General features: G+C 42.6%; 2 protein-coding genes across 3 annotated transcripts; both read right to left on the bottom strand.

The window, feature by feature from the left end:
• Nucleotides 1-1,290: 1,290 nt before the first annotated feature.
• Nucleotides 1,291-8,828, bottom strand: LOC141911790 (uncharacterized). 2 transcript variants are annotated; one of them, XM_074802842.1, is made up of 4 exons: nucleotides 4,317-4,426; nucleotides 3,620-3,798; nucleotides 3,337-3,468; nucleotides 1,291-3,120 (listed from the first exon to the last, which is right to left on the bottom strand). In XM_074802842.1, the coding sequence occupies exons 1-4, from the start codon at nucleotides 4,322-4,324 to the stop codon at nucleotides 1,955-1,957; spliced, it is 1,485 nt and encodes a 494-aa protein (XP_074658943.1). In that variant the 5' UTR covers nucleotides 4,325-4,426; the 3' UTR covers nucleotides 1,291-1,954. The 2 variants fall into 2 exon arrangements, with proteins under 2 accessions (XP_074658943.1, XP_074658942.1); XM_074802841.1 differs by lacking the exons at nucleotides 3,620-3,798; nucleotides 4,317-4,426 and adding an exon at nucleotides 8,199-8,828 and having other exon boundaries at nucleotides 3,337-3,465.
• LOC141912189 (uncharacterized) lies at nucleotides 8,495-19,181 on the bottom strand. The gene is made up of 3 exons (XM_074803401.1): nucleotides 18,760-19,181; nucleotides 8,546-11,438; nucleotides 8,495-8,501 (listed from the first exon to the last, which is right to left on the bottom strand). The coding sequence occupies exons 2-3, from the start codon at nucleotides 11,428-11,430 to the stop codon at nucleotides 8,495-8,497; spliced, it is 2,892 nt and encodes a 963-aa protein (XP_074659502.1). The 5' UTR covers nucleotides 11,431-11,438; nucleotides 18,760-19,181.
• Between the last annotated feature and the right edge of the window lie 405 nt (nucleotides 19,182-19,586).

Below are 19,586 nucleotides of genomic sequence, written 5' to 3'. Positions count from 1 at the left end.
TAAATGAATTGAGTTAGTCCCCGGGTTAAAGATAATACCACTCCATATGATGATCCTTGATTTTTTGCTGATCTGATAATAATCTCTGTTTTAGGCATGGAAACATATAATCGAATTTGATTTATTTCATAAAATGCAGCCACGCTTTTTTGAAAGGAAGTATTAAGGAAGACCTAACTAATGAATGAATCCCGAAATAGAAATAAAGATATCGCAAATGACATGTCTCATCAACAAGTAACGATAGTATTTGTAATATATTATAATTGTATACTGAAATGCTCGTATCAGCAAACAAAAAAAATAGACGTATTAAACCTGTTAATTTGATGTGCTAGTATCTAAGTAGCCTTTTTGGAAAAACATGTCGTAATTGTTTTTGCTTCCTCGATGATAGTGGCTCTCGCAAAAAGTGATCCAGAGTCACACAGAAACGAATCAAACCCACACAACTGTGGAACTGGATCCAGAGCGAATTGAACCCACACAACTGTGGAACTGAGTTCAGAGTCAAATTAAACCCACACAACAACTGTGAAACTGGATCCAGGGTCAAATTAAACCCACACAACTGTTGAACTGAGTTCAGAGTCAAATTAAACCCACACAACAACTGTAACTGGATCCAGGGTCAAATTAAACCCACACAACTGTTGAACTGAGTTCAAAGTCAAATTAAACTCTTACAACTGCGAAACTGGATCCAGAGTCAAACTTGGTGTGAGGGTTCCTAATTGTTTATTTAATATGTGTAGTACATGTATGAATGTTAGGTTTATTTGGCGAATGGCCAGTGTCCCTCAGTGGTAGCCAGCTGCCAGTGTATGAAAAATTTGGTTGTTGTGGAAAAAGCTGTTACTGAGTAACTCCTTAGTGTATGGGAGCTAATAAATTCTTATACGTTTTTGTCAACGCTTATATGATCGTGGTCATTTTATGGCAGTTTCCAAATCCGTCGCCATCGTGTTCATCGTTCTAATTTCCGTTGCGGAAGTACACATTGATTCACTGATTGGGTTTTCTGCCAACAGTACGGAACCATCCCGGTGCCCGGTGACATCATTACCGTTATTGCCGTCACTCTGTCAAATTGATATTTTTGTTTTTTTCAATATGTAATTTTGTATTAGATTATTCTGTTGAAATTTTGTTATCTGTCGTGCAAGTGTCGTGCAAGTGTCGTACACACTTAGATAAAGAATAAATTACTTCTATTACTATTATCTCGGCATAAAATCAGACGAATCTTTACTTCTTTTATTCAGAATTCAATTTCGTTTAGATCCACTGCTCTTTTCTAAGGAACTCAAACCAGGTGCCAAAACTCGTGATACAAACGACAACAGTTTAGAAAACAAAACAAGTTCATAAACTCGTTCTTCGTGACGTAAACTATCAATTTCTTGAAATAAACTAAATCACCTAAAAATCCGATTAATATTTACATGTAATAAGACGAAAACCCACTATATACAGATATCATCATCATGTGTGATCACATCTGATGATGATCTCTTGTGAGATTTGACGCAATGAGTTGACCAAATGAAAAAAAAACCTGTTACTCGAGTTAACTCCTAACTACTGTGGACCTGGATCCTGAGTTCAGAGTTAACTCTGACCCACAACTGTGGAACTGGATCCTCAGTTCAGAGTTTACTCTAACTCACAACTGTGGAACTGGATCCCGAGTTCAGAGTTAACTCAGAACTGTGGAACTGGATCCTGAGTTCAGAGTTCACTCTAATTCATGAATGTGGACATTGGCGAAGTTTTTCTTAAAGTTTTTCATATAGTTTTTTGTGTTTTTAGTTTTAACTACTAGTGCACCAGGCAGATCCTCACTCGTCAATATTGGGATCATCGCCAGTACCCCCACCTTGCAATTCTTATATCAAAAAGAGAAGTTTTTAAGATTTATCACAGAAAACCGCGTTATTTCAACGAATCTTTCTCACGAAAATAAATATTTCAAGTCGGTAAGTTCCAAATATCGTTGAAGCTGTGCCGGAAGCGGAAGTGTGGCGATAGCGCACGGGTTGAGGACTCGACGACCGAGGCTATCGCGAATGATAGCTCGAGAGCTCTGCAGCAGCGAGCGTGGAGCCGCGAATTCTTCAGCCCAGACGAGAAACTCATCGAAATCCTTCTGCGTAAGACACGCCGGGTCGGTGGTCATCACTAGCAGCAAGTCACGAGAGACCGGTGACCGCATGGCGAGGACGAGCAGACGAGCGGCGTCGAGGGTCTCCGCGCCGCCGCAGACGACAGCCTTCCTCACGTGATCCTGCATGATCGTGCAATTCGCACGAATGAGACTCCTAACACAGGAGAGCTGAGAATTTTCGATCGCCAGGTTTAACGGGGTGATTAAATGGTCGTAACCGAACGGTCCATCGGGGTCAACATCGGTCAACCTCATTAGCATATCTACGCATTCGGCGTTCCCTTCCGCGCATGCGTACAATAACGCGTTCATGTCGTTATCATCGATATCATTGGCGGAAGTTATAACGTCATTATAGGTGAGAAGGATGCCCAGGGAAGCGACTGCCCCGGCCTGGCATGCTAGCATCACCGCGGTCATGCCGCGTACGAACCGTTCTTCAAGGTTATCGAATAAAAACGGGATGGGCTCCCAGTATTTCCGAGGGCTGGTTACGAGTTTCGGGTCGGAGCCGCCCTCGTCTATGAGCACGCGGACTACGGTCGGATTGTCGAAATGAGCCGCGTAGTGCAGAGGGGTCATTCCGTACGCGTCCATACTGAGTACGCATGCGCCGGCGTGCAATAACCCGCGCACGATGTAAGCGTGCCCGGCACGTGCAGCCTCGTGCAACGGAGTTTTATAATACCGATCCTGATGGTTAATATCGGCCCCCGATTCGATCAACGATTCCATACTATCTAGATTACACTCTTTAACGGCTAGCTGCAGCGCCGTGGCCTTGTTCGAATCGACCGCTTCTAGTCCGGCGCCGCGTCCGATCAGCAGTCTCATGGCGTCGACCTCGTCGTTGATGGCGGCGACCATCAGCGGTGTTTGTTGGTGGACGGTTCGCGAGTCGATGTAACATCCAGCATCCAATAACACCTGCATACAATCAACATGTCCACGAGCTGAAATCATGAAATTCATAAACGGGAATTATTCCGCAAATTGAAATTCAACCGCCATCAATTAAAACAATGTAAATGCCTTAGATTTTGAACAAAAAAATGTGCTAAGTGTTTGTTAAATGATAACTGCCATGTTTTCAAAAACTCTGGGCCAGCCTCCCTCCCCTCACCTTCTCTTCCTACTCATCCCTCCCTCCCCTCTCCCACTACTCTTACCGGTCGCCCAGTGTAGCGCTGTAGCGAAGGTACGGTAAACGCGTCGCTCTTTGTTGCAGTTGGCATCGACGAGAATTTTGATGACGTCAGCGTGGCCAGCCCTGGCCGCTAGGTGGAGCGGCGCATACCCTCCTGAACGATAAGAATCAACCGATCAATGTAGGTCGGTCTGATAAACCATGAAGTTGATGACGTCATATGGGGGATTTATGGTGGATGTATAGCGTCACAATTCGAATGATGACGTCATAGGGGGATTTTCGAAGGGGAGCCGATGAAGTACCTGCAGTATGAGTATCTGCCGGTGTACCTGCCTGTAACAGTAGCGATACGCATTCCGCGTACCCGTTCTCTGCTGCCAGTAGAATAGCTCGACTAAGTAACACCTGACTGTGAAGACTCTTGGATCGTAGATGCTTGTTCAGTTCGTCGGGCGAATTCTTACTCACCGAATACAAAACTCTGAAATCGTTCGAAAAATTCGATAGAAAATTTAGTTGAAATGTATCCTAAACAGGGCCGGATCCAGGGACAGGTTTTGAAGGACTTAATTGTCACATCTAAAATGGCGTTTAAAAAGGGCAATATTAGGCAAACCTGCTCAAAAGGGATGATTTTGAAAAGCTCTGGTCACACAACTAAAGGACATTATAAAGGCAATATTAGGCAAACCTGCACTAAAGGACGTTTCAAAAAGGCAATATTAGGCAAACCTATTCCGAGTGGCTGATTTTGACTCTTTTGACATCAGTTAAGATTCCCTTTGATGTCCAAAAGGCAATTTCACTCCCAAAGAAATGACCAAATATCCTCAACGAAAAAGGGAACTCGGTACACAGTCTCACCCCCTGAATCGCTTTGGGAAGTGAGGGAGATCGTCTTTTGCCTATAAATGACCTTGACAATGGGCAAAATTACGTCTGTAAGTTACGTACGTGGAACCATCAAGTTAAATTCGATGTTAACGAAAAAGAACTTACCCGGCCATAGCGATTAAAGTGCTCGATAAATTTCTAGAAATCTGGGTTCCTTTCGTTACGACCTACGATCGTAACGCTACCAGTGATCCCATCTTTTCCTATCCGTGAGATGTTAATGCGTTTGTTGTGGTTGATTTCCTCTGCGTAGAAGCAACACCGGAATTGATGCAGAGCCAAGAAAACTGTGCTACTTACCAGAGAGGGGGTGAGTAGCAACTTCGAGCTTATTTCTGTGTATAATCAGTAGCGGTAAGGAAACCCTGGAAAGCGAGGATGATTATTAGTAGCGCAGACAACAGATCGAACCTTTAAGAACCATCAGATGCTGTTCTCCTCAGTTCAACTAGACAAACTTCCGATCATCCGAATTCAGAGATATCTAACTGGTGATAATTACAGCGGAACCTCGTTATAACGAACTCGGATACAACGATTCTTCGGAATAGAATTTCCTCCCGAGTAAGAAAATTTAATTAATTTCATGTTGGATATAACGAACTATCGGTTATAACGAACAGATTTTCTGGTCCCGTGAAGTTCGCCGTAACAAGATTCCACCGTGTTTGAACAGCAGGCGGATATGGTTTCAAACGTCGGACTTATTTTGACCAGAGACAAATAAAAACGAAATCATTTTTTTAAAATGTTCTCTGATCTCGGGCATCGCACCCGGCTTTGCAGTTTTCCAGATACAGAGGTCGAGGTTTACTGAACTTGTTGCACTCTGTAAAATCATCCACTTATTCCATGTTTGAAACGGAAATTACTGGTCAGTTTCAATCCTGAAAATTTATCCCAATTTACACAAGTTCCCTCAGTTCTCCAACAGATAATTCCCTGAGTGAATCAAGGGCAGGGTTATGAAGATATTGCCTGCGATATATTCATTTTTTCACGAATAACGTCGATTAAGATACGCGTGCGCGATGGCAGTCAGAATTCCCCTGCGAGTTGTGCCTGATGTTTTTCTAGATTTTTCTGATGTTTTCCAGGTCAGGAGTTCCGCATCAACCTCAAAACACACTCAAATGAGACAGTTTTTTCCATTTTAAACATGCAGTTGTCTTTATTCACGATAAATGTATTACAAAGTTTTAAATACTCTGTACTTCAGAACATCGCTTTCCTCATTTAAAACGCTCTTTCATTGACATTCAATTCATTACATTACAGTCTTAAAACCACTCTACTCCTACAGTTGGAGCCGGTTCTCTGGAAGCAGATCCTGTACTTTCAAATCATCGTTAAAGCATTGCGAAATTCATTCATAAACTTTCCATTTCTATAAGTCATATTTACAGTATTTGATTTTTTTATTTTCTATTTTTTATAATATTTTTATTCATTTTCTATTTTTTTTTTATTTTCTATTTAAAAAATTTTTTTTTTTCATTTTCTATTTTTAAAATTTTTTTGTTTCATTTTCTATTTTAAATTTTTTTTTCCTGTTTTCTTAAAACGAATTCTATTCACCATGAATCATTAATACAAGCATCATACATTAATAACAATACCAATTCCTTTCTTCGTAGAGTTGAACATGCATATCATAATTTACAATATTATTTACAAGAAGGCGACGCGACGCCTCTGGTTGTTTCCATAGGAATTCACCGACCAATCCCATTCTAATCCTACGCGTTAATCCATCGTCTATAATCCACTGGATTAGCAAATCACAAAAAAAGTATTCATATTTACAATCGCTACATGTTTAATGTAATACGTATCATATCGGATTAGATAAGAAAATAAAACGTGATAAAAGATTGAATTCGAAACTTCGATTTGAAACATTCAATTAACCAATCACCAACTTGCGACCTGAATTTGAAGCATTCATTTTACCAATCAGCGACTTGCAACCTCAATTTGAAGCATTCATTTTACCAATCAGCGACTTGCAACCTCAATTTGAAGCATTCATTTTACCAATCAGCGATCCCAGCTGGACCCGGCACGCTCGTAGCCAATCACCGCGAATGCCGGGTCCATTTCGGGCAGTAAACCGATCAGACAAAAAACTAAATCGTGACATTCACCGACGTGCCCTTCTTCCAACTAAAGACATCAGACAGATCGTCACGACTTACTTTTCTGAATAAATCCAATTTTAGTATACTTCATTGCTGACGCTGGTTTATCTACAAGAGTCATATTTACACTAATAACCAGCTCTCCAGCACAGAACACTCGATCTACTAGGGGAGGCTCGACCGCTCAACTTACAAATGCCATACACGAAATTCGTCTTGATTTTATTCTTTAAAATCACTCATTTGTTTTCTAACGAAAATGATTCCGAATTGATTGGGAATTTATTAAATCGAATATCGAAAATCGATCTTTTAATCTAAATCATTGCGTTTAGAAAGAGAAATATATCATTCAAAAATTCAAACGTTTGGATTTCGAAACAAGATTAAATATGTTTTGGATCGGCGGTTTCATTCAATTTTCTTGTACAAAATAATGATTTTTTTCTTTTCTCAAATTGGAACGAATAGGTTTTTGGGCATTGCGTTAATCGGGAGTCTCCCCGTTCGTCGATTCGGTCGTCGCTGCGGCTCAGCTCTTTCACTCGGCAGGGGGCAGCAGGCGTAAAATCACCCGCCGGCCACCAATGCGAACTGAGCGAGCCCGCAACACGACAACACAACCCCTGGCAATCTAGGACACGCAGTGGCGCCTAGAATCGGCCAACAGAGGTTGCAGACAAACTACATAAGCTACGTAATCACGTATACTTATTTACTTATTTACACATTTACAAATAATTCTTTAAGAAAATTAAAAGGTTAAAATAAACAAAATGCTACGTATAAAATTCACGTATTCAAAACTAAGTAAATATTATATAAAAGGAAAAAATCGATTATCATAGGATGCGCTACTGTATAATGTTTGATCACGTATACATGACGTGTTAACTGCATATTGTTCTACAGTTCTGCCACCAGGTGCGCTAGAGTAGACCGAATTTGGCCCAGGTGGACTTCGATAGCTGCTGACGCCAGGTGGTGCCATCCGATGAATCCACGGATCGGTCGACAGGTGGTGCTATTTGACGAACTGTCGATAACGCTTCCTCTGATATTTTCTAGCCAGTCGCGTGCATCGGCTGCATTTGAACTGTATCGACGTGCGCCCGAGCAGACGAACTGCATCGGCAGACAGACGTTGACACGATCCGTGGAACCACACGTCACATAGGTCGCACTGGATCCATGGATCGATCGCTATATCCATCACGTCGAACTGTTTACCGCAATTACCGCACGACTCATCCTGAAACCAGACACAAATAAACACACACTGTAACAACACTAAACCAACCGATGATGTCATAGGAGGGGTTTTTAAAGGTAGCCATTTTGTGGTGGGTCTTTCGTAGATAGAAACGCTACAATACGTAGGTAATTTGATGACATCCAAGAGGGATTAATGGAGGCAGACATCTTTTCTATAAGTGTCTGTAGATCAAATTACTAGCACACAGTTTGATGATGTCATAGGGGGATTAATGGAGGCAGACATCGCTTCTAAAGCCTAGGTTTACACGGATCTAATCAGTAGTAGTCAGTTTGATGATGTCATAGGGGGATTAATGGAGACAGACATATTTGTAACTTACGTCCTCGTAATCGTCCTCAGATTGTCGATTAATTATAAACTCTTCGTTTAGATCGAGCCGGAACCGCAAGTTTAGCTTTTTCCTTCTTCGTCTCGGTTCATCCTTCTCCTCCTCCTCCTCGTCGTCTGTCGAACGTTTCCTCTTTCTCGACGCTGGCAGGTGACCTTCATCGTCATCGCCTGGACATAGATCGGTGTCGGTGACATCAGTCACATCGGTGGTATCGTCGTCAGTTGCACTGCGCATGCGCACATCGGTCATATCGTCGTTTGCTGAATCGCGCATGCGCACACCAGTAATGTCGTCGTTAGTTGAACTGCGTACATCAGTGACATCACCATCCGCGCAATCATAGCCGCCACCGGAAGCGGAAATACGCCGAAGATTACTGTCATCGATGCGCGTCACACGGACTGTGAGTTTAGGAACGGTGATCTTACAATCACGTGTATCGACCATACCGTGCGCAACAATCACGTGTGTTTCCATCGCAACCGCGGACGTCGTCGTAAACGAACAACCTTGACCTTTACAAACGAGCCAACTAGTTTCTCCATCAACGGTGAAAACGGCAATTTCGGGAGCAACAACTAACTGCGAATTCAAACAGCTTAACGAAAATAAACCGTCGTCCACTTCGAGTTCTGTCGATACGGATTCGTGAGCGCCCTCTGGTGTATCGAAAGCGTCGTCTAGTGGTTGAGTCGTCGAATCGTTATCGTCTGGCGGTTCGATTTTGATGACGAGCCCGTCAATCTCGTCGATGGTGTTTATACTACACACGTCTATATCGGGTTCGGGTTCGTTGTCTACGTCACGGATATCTAATCGGTTCAGTAAACCAGACTGGACCAAGTCGTCGAAGTAAAGTAGTTCAGTTTTTGGAGCCGGTTCCGAATAAACTGCTGGTTTTGGTACAACAGCACCAGCAGCAGCAGCAGTGGCTGCATTAGGTCCTTCACGTTTCAGTGCCTCAGTAGAAATTGCAGGTTTCGCCGTGGCTGCAACTGGAGCACTTTTAGATGCAGCAGCAGTAGCTGCATTAGGTGCTTCACGTTTCAGTGCCTCAGTAGAAATTGCAGGTTTCGTCGCGGCTGCAACTGGAGCACTTTGAGATGCAGATGACTGTGTCGCAGAATGTGGTACATCGGTAGCTGATGAAGGTCTAGTAGCGGCTGCAACTGGTACATTTTTAGGTGATCCTGACTGTGATGCAGAATGTGTAGTTGATAGAGGTCTAGTAGCGGCTGCAACTGGTACATTTTTAGGTGATCCTGACTGTGTCGCAGAATGCGGTACATCGGTAGCTGATTGAGGTTTAGTTGCGGCTGCAACTGGTACACTTTTAGATGCAGCCGACTGTGATGCAGAATGTGTAGCTGGTAGAGGTTTCGTAGCGGATGCAACTGGAGCACTTTTAGATGCAGCTGGCTGTGATGCAGAATGTGTAGCTGATGGAGGTCTAGTAGCGGCTGCAACTGGTACATTTTTAGGTGATCCTGACTGTGATGCAGAATGTGTAGTTGATAGAGGTCTAGTAGCGGCTGCTTCTGGAGCACTTTTAGATGCAGCTGGCTGTGATGCAGAATGTGTAGTTGATAGAGGTCTAGTAGCGGCTGCAACTGGTACATTTTTAGGTGATCCTGACTGTGATGCAGAATGTGTAGTTGATAGAGGTCTAGTAGCGGCTGCTTCTGGAGCACTTTTAGATGCAGCTGACTGTGATGCAGAATGTGTAGTTGATAGAGGTCTAGTAGCGGCTGCTTCTGGAGCACTTTTAGATGCAGCTGACTGTGATGCAGAATGTGTAGTTGATAGAGGTCTAGTAGCGGCTGCAACTGGTACATTTTTAGGTGATCCTGACTGTGATGCAGAATGTGTAGTTGATAGAGGTCTAGTAGCGGCTGCTTCTGGAGCACTTTTAGATGCAGCTGACTGTGATGCAGAATGTGTAGTTGATAGAGGTCTAGTAGCGGCTGCAACTGGTACACTTTTAGATGCAGCTGACTGTGTCGCAGTATGTGTAGCTGATAGAGGTTTTGTTGCGGATGCAACTGGTACCGATTTAGCGTGTACGGTGGCAGGTGACCAGAACGAAGAACTCCAATCCAATTCTGCCGTCCGAAAACTTGCCCGCGCTGCTGAATGGTGATCTACGTTTGGTTGAAGAACCCGTCGAGAAGCGGTTGACGGTCCGATGTATGTTGGTGCTGCTAGCGGAACGGATGCATTCTCTTGCGACTTGGTTTCTGGATTTCCAATACGCACCGTGGATGGTGGCGGCCTCGACACTGGTGGCTGGTGGCGTTGTTGTGGGATTCCAGAATCGGACAGTGAGGTGTTGAAGTTATTGAGAACTTTTCCGCTAGATGACGCCGTTCCGTTCCACTGATGAACAGGCAATCCATTATTGGGACGACTCTGAGTCGCAGGCGGACACTGTTGAACCGGCAATCCATTATCGGGACGACTCTGAGTCGCAGGCGGACACTGTTGAACCGGCAATCCATTATCGGGACGACTCTGAGTTGCAGGCGGACACTGACGAACAGGCAATCCATTATCGGGACGACTCTGAGTTGCAGGCGGACACTGACGAACAGGCAATCGATTACTGGGATGATTCTGAGTTGCAGGCGGACACTGACGAGCGGGCCATCCATTATCGGGACGACTTTGAGTTGCAGGCGGACACTGACGAACAGGCAATCCATTATTGGGATAACTCTGAGTTGCAGGCGGACACTGACGAGCGGGCCATCCATTATCGGGACGACTTTGAGTTGCAGGCGGACCCTGACGAACAGGCAATCCATTATTGGGACGACTCTGAGTCGCAGGCGGATACTGACGAGCATTGGGGCGGCATCTCGCAGGCGGATAGCTTACGGGTCTTTGTATCATCGATTTATCAGTCGTCAACCGTACGTAATTTTCGACGATGAAACCCAAACTGCTCCTCGATGACGGGTCCTCCCGCGCTAAATGTTTCTTTATCGCGTGATAGCAAATGTTCTTTCGGTTTCTCGGAATCGTCGTCGCGTCCTTGGTGAAAAATATCGTGCTGAGGAGATTTCTGCTGGTCGCGTCGTTCGGCAACGTGTAATGGAGAATTTCGATGGCCGGGTCCAATTCATTCCGCGCCATATACTGCCGCACAATATCGATAGACTTCTGTCGATGATTTGGAAAATCGACGCCAGGTGACGCTGACGTCGGTGGGCTAGTCGAACCCGACCGCACGTCCAAGTCCTTATCCGTATCCTGATCGCGACGCGCGGTGAAACTAGATGGCGACACCTTACGGTCGGAGGCTAGATTGGCCGCGTTCTTATTCTCAGATAGTATGAATTCTATTTGTCGGCGGTGTTCAATGACGGCTTGGTTTCGTTCAGTCGATAGCTTCGTTCGGAGTTGGAAGTCGAGCAGAGAGTCGATAAACGGATCATGATCCGGTTCATTTTCGAACGCGAACGCCATCTTTATTTCTGAAAGTAAACGAAACATACAAATTCATGATAGATCATATACATCGATGGCAATTCACAAAGGAAGGCGTTGGTGAACAGAACATTCTCTTCAAGATAAACAATTATGAATTATAAATGCACTCGTGATAACGAATTGCGTGCGTGTATTATAGTTGATTGAATGCCAGATAGATGGCACGCTAGTCGCATGTCGGTCCAACCCAAAATGATATGTAAATCCATCCTCGAATATACGGTCAGTCAGTTGACTAGTCAACGAGCACTCCGCTATGGTGATGTTATATATTGGGATAAGTCCATTTTTAGCAAGCGCGCGAACTCGCATTTATATCAATTCCACTTGTTCGAACTTCCGATAGATGGCAGGCTAAGCGTCAAGTGTTAGTCTATGTTCGGCCGATAATCGTTGCAGGGAATAATACATGCGGCTGTTAACATAGCACCGTGATCATTAATCACTTTATTTTCTAGTACCGAGTTGAACGGATACGTCGAGTAGATTTTATCGGCTGCTCGTATATAAACAAACAGATGAGAATTCCGCAAATACTTTCACAGTAACACACATTGGAGGGTAAAAACTGCCCTTTTAAGGTTATCGTGTCGATACTAGAGGCCTAGATGCGCGCGAGATTGGGGAGTTGTGTTGTAGCTCTGGGGTCGGTTCCATAGTCAAGACTTAAGACCGAAAGTGGTCTTAAACCTTAAGACTGGTCTAAAGTTGTTAGATTGGCTATAGAACTACGTTTGTCTTAGACCGGTCTTAAGTCTAAACCCTGTCCATGGAACCGGCCCCTGGTCACATGTGGGGAAGGATAAAGGAGAGTTGTTGGTCGACGACCATTAATTGAGCTCGCAAAAATCAGAGCTAGATTATTCAGGTTAAACAGTTTAGCGTGTTAACTCTATAGATCAAAATAGCTCGCGCCAATTTCCACTAGAACTAAGTAAAGTCTATACGAGTGGAGTCTTCTTAACTCCGAGCTGTGCAGCTCCTGGATCCAAAAAAAACTGAACTGTTGTTACGCGGTAAATGATTTCAAGCAGCTCTGTGATCGCCTGTATCCGAGAAAACGAACGCTTCATTTTATAAAGACGACTCACGATGTTTTCACCCATTTTCTATAAGCGGTATTGTATACCTTAGCCTGAATTACATCGCGCATCGAGGAGCAACTAAAGTTCGAACCATATTTGCATGACCTCCCTATTTCATTGCGACGCACATTGTGCCGGTTTAGATGTAGTAATCACAAACTACCGATTGAAACCGGTAGATAAAGTAATACACCTCAAAACCAGAGATTTTGTTTAAAATGCAACCAAAATGTAATTGGAAATGAATATCACTTTTTATTTCAATGTCCAGAATATACAATTCTAAGATCACAGTGCTTACCACAATTCTGTTTAACAAGACCTAGTCATTATAAACTGATAACCCTTTTCAACTCCCCAAAAATACTCTAGTCAAATTATGAAAGTTTCTGAAAGCAGCTCGGGGGGCGATACAGCTTCCATATGCAAATGCAATTAGAATGCGCGCGCCGTACGTTTACGAGAGGAGTGATTTATGGATATATTATTCCGTGGCGTTCACATCATCCGGTAATGTTACCCGCGAGAGAGCCATAAAAAATTCTAATAACCGTACGCCTGTAGCATACACTAATATATACAGCAGAACTTGCAGTCGGGATTTTCGTCGAGTTCGGATATGGAATATTTGGTCCATTTAAACCTGGAACCGTTAAAACTATTATTCATAATTTGGTTTTTACTTAATTCTGAGAAATCTGGGGGGCAGTCCCGCTCAGACCCTAGTAATCCGAATTACAATGAGTTCTACTCTTATTCAAAGATAGCAGGTCACGCAATCATCAATTCCACCGTTACCAGGACTGCTAGGACTGATGAACAATCTGGCGTTAAAACGAAACTGGCATTAATGGTATTTCCATTGAGTTTGAGATAGATTTAGCAAATTTGTTAGCTCTCGATGAAATTCAATACATCTTCTACATATCAGGGGCTGCAGTTGGTGAAAATTTGAAATACTATGACTTTTAATTGTCGCTATGTCAACTGTGTTAAGTCTAACCAACTTTCAGAGCAACAGGCTGCAGACTATCCTCTATTTAGCTTCTACATATACTGTACTTACTTAATCCCTGGTCACCACTCATCGGTCTCGGCACACTCATTCACCAAATGGAGCTACTGTCAGTAGCGAAAGCCCGTATATCTCAAATATATATATACTATTTAACAATAGCATCCCCTCGTCTCCCGTGTTACACTAATATACACATTAACGATAATTACATCAGTCAAAGTCCGGACTCGATAATGGTCATAATCCCCGTATCGCCATTACTATAATTGATGACACCATTCTTCCTACTCCACTCGGATTCGGATCCCCGGGAGCCGAATTAATAACGGGCCTCCGTTCGGATCTGGAGATGACCGTTCAACTCAGAGATAACCGTTCAACTCAGAGATAACCATTCAACTCAGAGATAACCATTCAACTCAGATGTTTGTCGAAATATTTTTTTTTCTCGACGCTACCACATCTGGTATCGGTCCCAAGTCGGGCGCATTTTTTTTATAAAAGATGGTTTAGATGTATATAGATCCCTCCTGTAGTCTGTCAATTGTAAATAGTACACTGTATTTGTATATATTGTAAATACCCTTGTTACGTTTTTAAAATATTTTTTATTTTTCTCTCGATATGTCAACGGTGGTCAACTATGTAGTAGTAGTTTTTGGTATTTCAGGGCAACAGCTTTTGTCGGTTCATCAAAGAAGATTTAAGCCGCTTTGCTTTATGTTTTTATCATAAACATTAATCTAACACGGATGAGAGATTTCAAATAGATAACTCTGAATTGCTTTATAGCAATTTGCACATTAATTTTCATCAGTCTATTACTATTACTATACAGATATCGTGAATGAGTCGTCCCGCACGTTTAGTGCCATTAAGCCCTATAGTAGTAACACAAAGAATAGATCCAAACATGGACGTATAAACTAGTTTATACGTCCATGATCCCAACAAACATTTCGTGACATTTATTATGATAGTAATATGGCCGATGAATTAGTCTAATTCATCTGACTACATATGACTTATAATAAGTCATATGTACAGTGCATTCGATTTTCTTTAATTTTCTATTTTTTTTTTTTAAATAATGTCCTAATTGTTGGGATCTAATTTAGATCATTAATCTTATTTAGGACATTATTTTGAAAACAACTTCAAATACGGCTATATGAAGTGATACCTTTTTTAACCTTCCGGGTTCGCCTTACAATAGGCCGGGTCATTTTGTAAACTGCAGTTCATTTCTATAGCTGCGAGGCTTTTATTGCTACGAGCAATTATCTAGTTAGATAAGTTATCTAGTTATCTAACTAGATAATTGCTACGAGCAATTATCTAATTAGATAATTGCTCGTGGGTTATTGTTAGCTTTGTCATGTACATGGTATTAGCTAGGCGGCCGACCGGGTCAACTTTTTAGCTCACAGAAATGGGAAACAATTTGTATCAATTTTTTTGCCAAAAGACCCGCAGGAGCTACTACTACAAGTTTACATTTTATAGCTACAAGTTCGTACTTTGATAAACAATCTGTAACCTACATTATAACATAGTAACCGGTAGATTGATACGTTGTGAAACACAAGGCGTATTTTTCATTAGGTTAATTTAATGTTATTCGCACAAAACTGCATGAATAAATTAACTTAAACAGACAACGACGATGAATTATGAATAAATTATGGATTGTGATAAATGATAACGACCGGGCTGGTGACATTAGCAAAAGCAATTATTATCAACTGATATACAACATCGCTACTGCAATACACATAATATATACATACTCATAAGCCACGGTCACACACGATCGTTTTTAGGTCCGGGCCAAATTTGGTTCAAATTTGGTTCGGAACATCAACACACTGTTCACACGGTGCCAAATATGGACCCTTGTGCGTTTGGGCCGATCAAAACTATCCGAGCAGGCCCGAGCGAAATTTTAGAACGGGCCGATTGCGTTTGGCATTTTTCGGTATATCGAGTGAGTGTGGAATGGGTTACTGTGAACGCGCGCTCTGATTCACGGCGGGCCGTGAAAATAACGGGTTTATGAGCGAACTATCCGAGAAATTACTGAATAATCCGTTTCCTCCTTTCACAACAAACTACTATCAATCCTGACTCCAGTTGAAAACTTCCATAAAAAATAGATCAAAACTTAATAAAAAACAGTTTAAAAATTCCATAAAAACCAGTTCAAAACTTCGATGAAAACCAAGCAATTTGTTCTCTTGACCGTTATCCTAATAGTTATTCTCACTCAGTATATAGTATACCGGGGGGGGGGGGGGGGCACGATGAAGGCGAAAAGGCGTACTAAAGGCGAAAGCTCAAAACTAATACCTTCAAAGCACTATTTGTCTCAACTAATACTGATTCGAGCCAGGGAAGTGTGATGAGAATTTTTATATAAGTTTATTATGGGATGAAAAACCGATATTCGGAAACAACTGAATTATTACGGAGATTCCCGATCTCGCTGGTTATCGCTTATCGGCGCGTTACGTAACAAAGCGCTCGCCGACGAACCGTTATCGGCTTTAGGGCAATTACAACGCACATTCGACAAGAGCTGCACAATAGCGTCCGTATTCCATCTCATCACACTTCCCTGTTCGAGCAAAGAATAAAATTTCACACGTTTTCTATAATACGCGAACGCGTTTATATACGAGATGTGAGTGACCTCATAAACTCTGACCTACCTCGACCTTCGATTCCACGGAGGACCGCCATTCTACGAATTCTACACGCCGTCTCCCGACTCAAAACCCGATCTTATTATATTCTACAGGTCTACGTATAGTTTATACCCTAGAATCGTTTAAATTATATCCGCCCGGTATTTCAGTGGTGTTGAGTATCGGTTTATGAGGGTTCGGCGAGACCGAATGGTTTAATAACGTCTATCACTTACACGCCGTCAATCAAATATACCACTCGAGTCACCTAAACGTTGTCTAACTATATACTCCACCCCACCACAGACTCTAGAACGATAACCACACTCAAACGTGGTGAACGGATAATGAGATAAAAACCCACTATTTACGGTTTTGAGCGCTTTTAATCTGTAGATAGTGGGTTATTTTATCTTATTACAATAGACTCTTGATTGAGCGTCGCGCAGATGTCGAGGGATTATAACAGAGGACGCCGGCTTAATCCCGTAATCAAAGTTTCTAAACGTTTATAAAATGTATGGCGCCGAACGACTGACCACCACGCCTGTTCTGGATTAAGACCACATCAGCAGTCACGTGTAACGACCCTTTCTGACAGTATTGTTTTAGAATAATTTAAGGCTCATTCTTTAGGTTATTACGTAAAGCACACGACCTGCCCCGGGTTAGAGGAAGATTACAAACGCACGAGTGATCTTTGACCTGTGCAGAGATGACCTGGTTGTTTTAGGATTTATTGTCTCTTACGGACCCTCGGGGCTTCCGTAAACACCTGGCCTGGAGAGGGGTATGTTTGTTTTCTTCGTATTATTCAAAAACAAACAAATGACCATTTGACACTTATAGTTACATAACACAATACAATATATTTGATAATTTATAGTAAATCTCACACATGATAAAGATTAAGCTAAAAAGTGTTTCCTTGAAGTTAATAATTTATTCATTCGACGTTTCGACTATAACCTTAAAGTCATCTACAAGAATACGTTGAAGAAAGAGTCAATAAATCATCAGCTTGAATGAATCTTTTTGGACTTAATCTTTCTCGTTTATCAGTGTTGGGATTCTCTATAGATATCGGGATACAACACGGACTCACAGTGTTAGGCTAAAAAAAATTGATACCTTGTTTCTCCGCTCTGCTGAGCTTAAATGTTGACCCGGCCGGCCGCCTATCTACCCTATACATTACTTTTTTTAAAATCGTGATCAATTTTAACGTAACAGACCCGGCCGGTATAGAAATGAACTGTTTATAAATTTTATCATATTTTACAAAAATGACCCGGCCGCTGCGGAGAAACAAGGTATCATTTTTGTTTAGCCTTAACATTTGATCATAAGGAAATAATATTACAATAAACTCCGCTCGAGTCGGATGTTTTTGGGAATATCAATTTTTGTGCCACTTTTTGTAAAAAAAACCCTTATCCACTCAGACAAGTCGGACATTGGGCTCTATCGAGTTCGGGATTCGAAGTCATGCATCCGATAACAGAAGAAATAACATTATTTACTTTAAAAACAGTAAGACGACGATCTTCGGGATGTGTTTGCAGCCGAATTAACAAGCCAGATCCAAACTAACTAGAAATAAGCGAGTGTGCTGTTTACTGTCACACAATCGAGCCTGTGAGATGACGCCCATTAAGAATTATTTATGGGCGTCTGTGCAGTCTTTGTTCCCGTACCATAATCGAACAATCCTCATCATCTCGAAAACCAAAACTAAAACTAATTCCAGTGATTAATTTGCTACCAATAATCAGCAGCTGATGCTACACGTGAATAATCGATACATTTATCATTATCCACAATCACAATTTCAATTTAAGTGCAAAATCGTGAATGAACACGCCAGAAATGTCAACTGGGCCCTTTGATCTTCCGTCGCTTTTCACGTCCCCGAGTCCAAAATTCCACATATCTCCCCTTCATAATCCGTTTCGCATGAGTACCCTGGATCAGTGTCAGTATCGGCATGTGAGGTCATATCGTAGTTTCGTTTCATCGCTGATAAACGCACTAAACCCACGGCCGCCGTGTTCGGAAATTTCCGGCTAATCTCGGAAAGTATCCGATCGATCTCCGAGCTAGCGATTCACATCGAGAAAAAAATAAAACAATCTTCAATTTGTGGCACCGTTTTCATGCGGGCGACCGACATCACACGAGTGGATTTAAAACGACAACGATATCTCTCGCGGAATATCAACATTTTACTTAAAATTCTTTCGCGAGCGGTTTATTTCCAGCCAGCTTATTCCTCATAGTACTTGAAAACATTCTCAGCGGTATTCATATTCACAGGCGTTATCTTGCAGTCAACCGGGCACCCGCTGAGAGCTGGTTTCACAATCGCTTCTCCAGCAGCCACGATATCTTGCAGCGACGGCACAAGTTACAGTTTATCGATATTTAGCTCATGAAAACCGCGGGCCTCGCGACGGAAAATCATTTTAGAATACTAATAAGCGATAACATGCTATTTGTTTTGAAAATAACCTACCGTAGCGATTTGATTTAAGTTGCTCTAACCGCCCTCGCCTTCACGACGCTACTACACACGGCGCCGATACGTTCAATCGTGCGCGCTCTTCCACCACACGAAGCAGACGACCAGCCGTACTTCAAACCATCACTACCTCTCATTGCAATCCCGATCGCGCGTCATCTGCGCGCCTTTTATACCAGCCGTGAGCATTCGCGCTGATTGGCTCTTATCTCAACGAGGCCTCATTCGCACATTTGGCTCTTCGCCAAGCCCGAGCGCATCACGTGAACACCGCGTGCTCGGATAAATCCTATTGGTGCGTCTGCGCGGGAACTGTGCTGTGGAAAGTTACCGCTCGCCGATTTATGGGGTCTTATCGATCTACTAGTCTTATCAGTCTTATCCAAGTACAGACGAACTGAATTGATACAAACTGTAGGTTGTCTAAATGGACATTGAATAGGAGTTGATACATTCCTCGACTCTGGTCAGCAGGGGTTAGGGAAATGGATCCGTTGGCCACAGCCGCGTGATGACCGAGATACAAAAAAGTAATTAGGAAGGGAAACTATCATAGACCTGAGATACTCGATTGCGTACAGGTTAGTTTCGGAAAGCAGTGCAGCATTTCCAGCAGTCAGCAGCACACGATCCTAAAACCGGCGTCTTACATCCCTAGCAATCGTACCATTAATCATGGAGCTATTCTGAGAATCGAGGTTTCGTACGCAAGCACTCAACCTCCGCGACCTTCTCTCTACTCTGCTGCCAGTGTATCGGAATTCAGTTTGCAAAACCTTTGACTCCGCCATAAGCCGACGCAAACACCTGTATAGTGGAGG

This window comes from Tubulanus polymorphus, chromosome 10 (assembly GCF_964204645.1).
Source record: "Tubulanus polymorphus chromosome 10, tnTubPoly1.2, whole genome shotgun sequence".
NCBI classification, from domain to species: Eukaryota; Metazoa; Nemertea; class Palaeonemertea; order Tubulaniformes; family Tubulanidae; genus Tubulanus; species Tubulanus polymorphus.
Note: the sequence above shows the minus strand (reverse complement) of the source record. Positions and strands in the feature narration are given on the sequence as shown.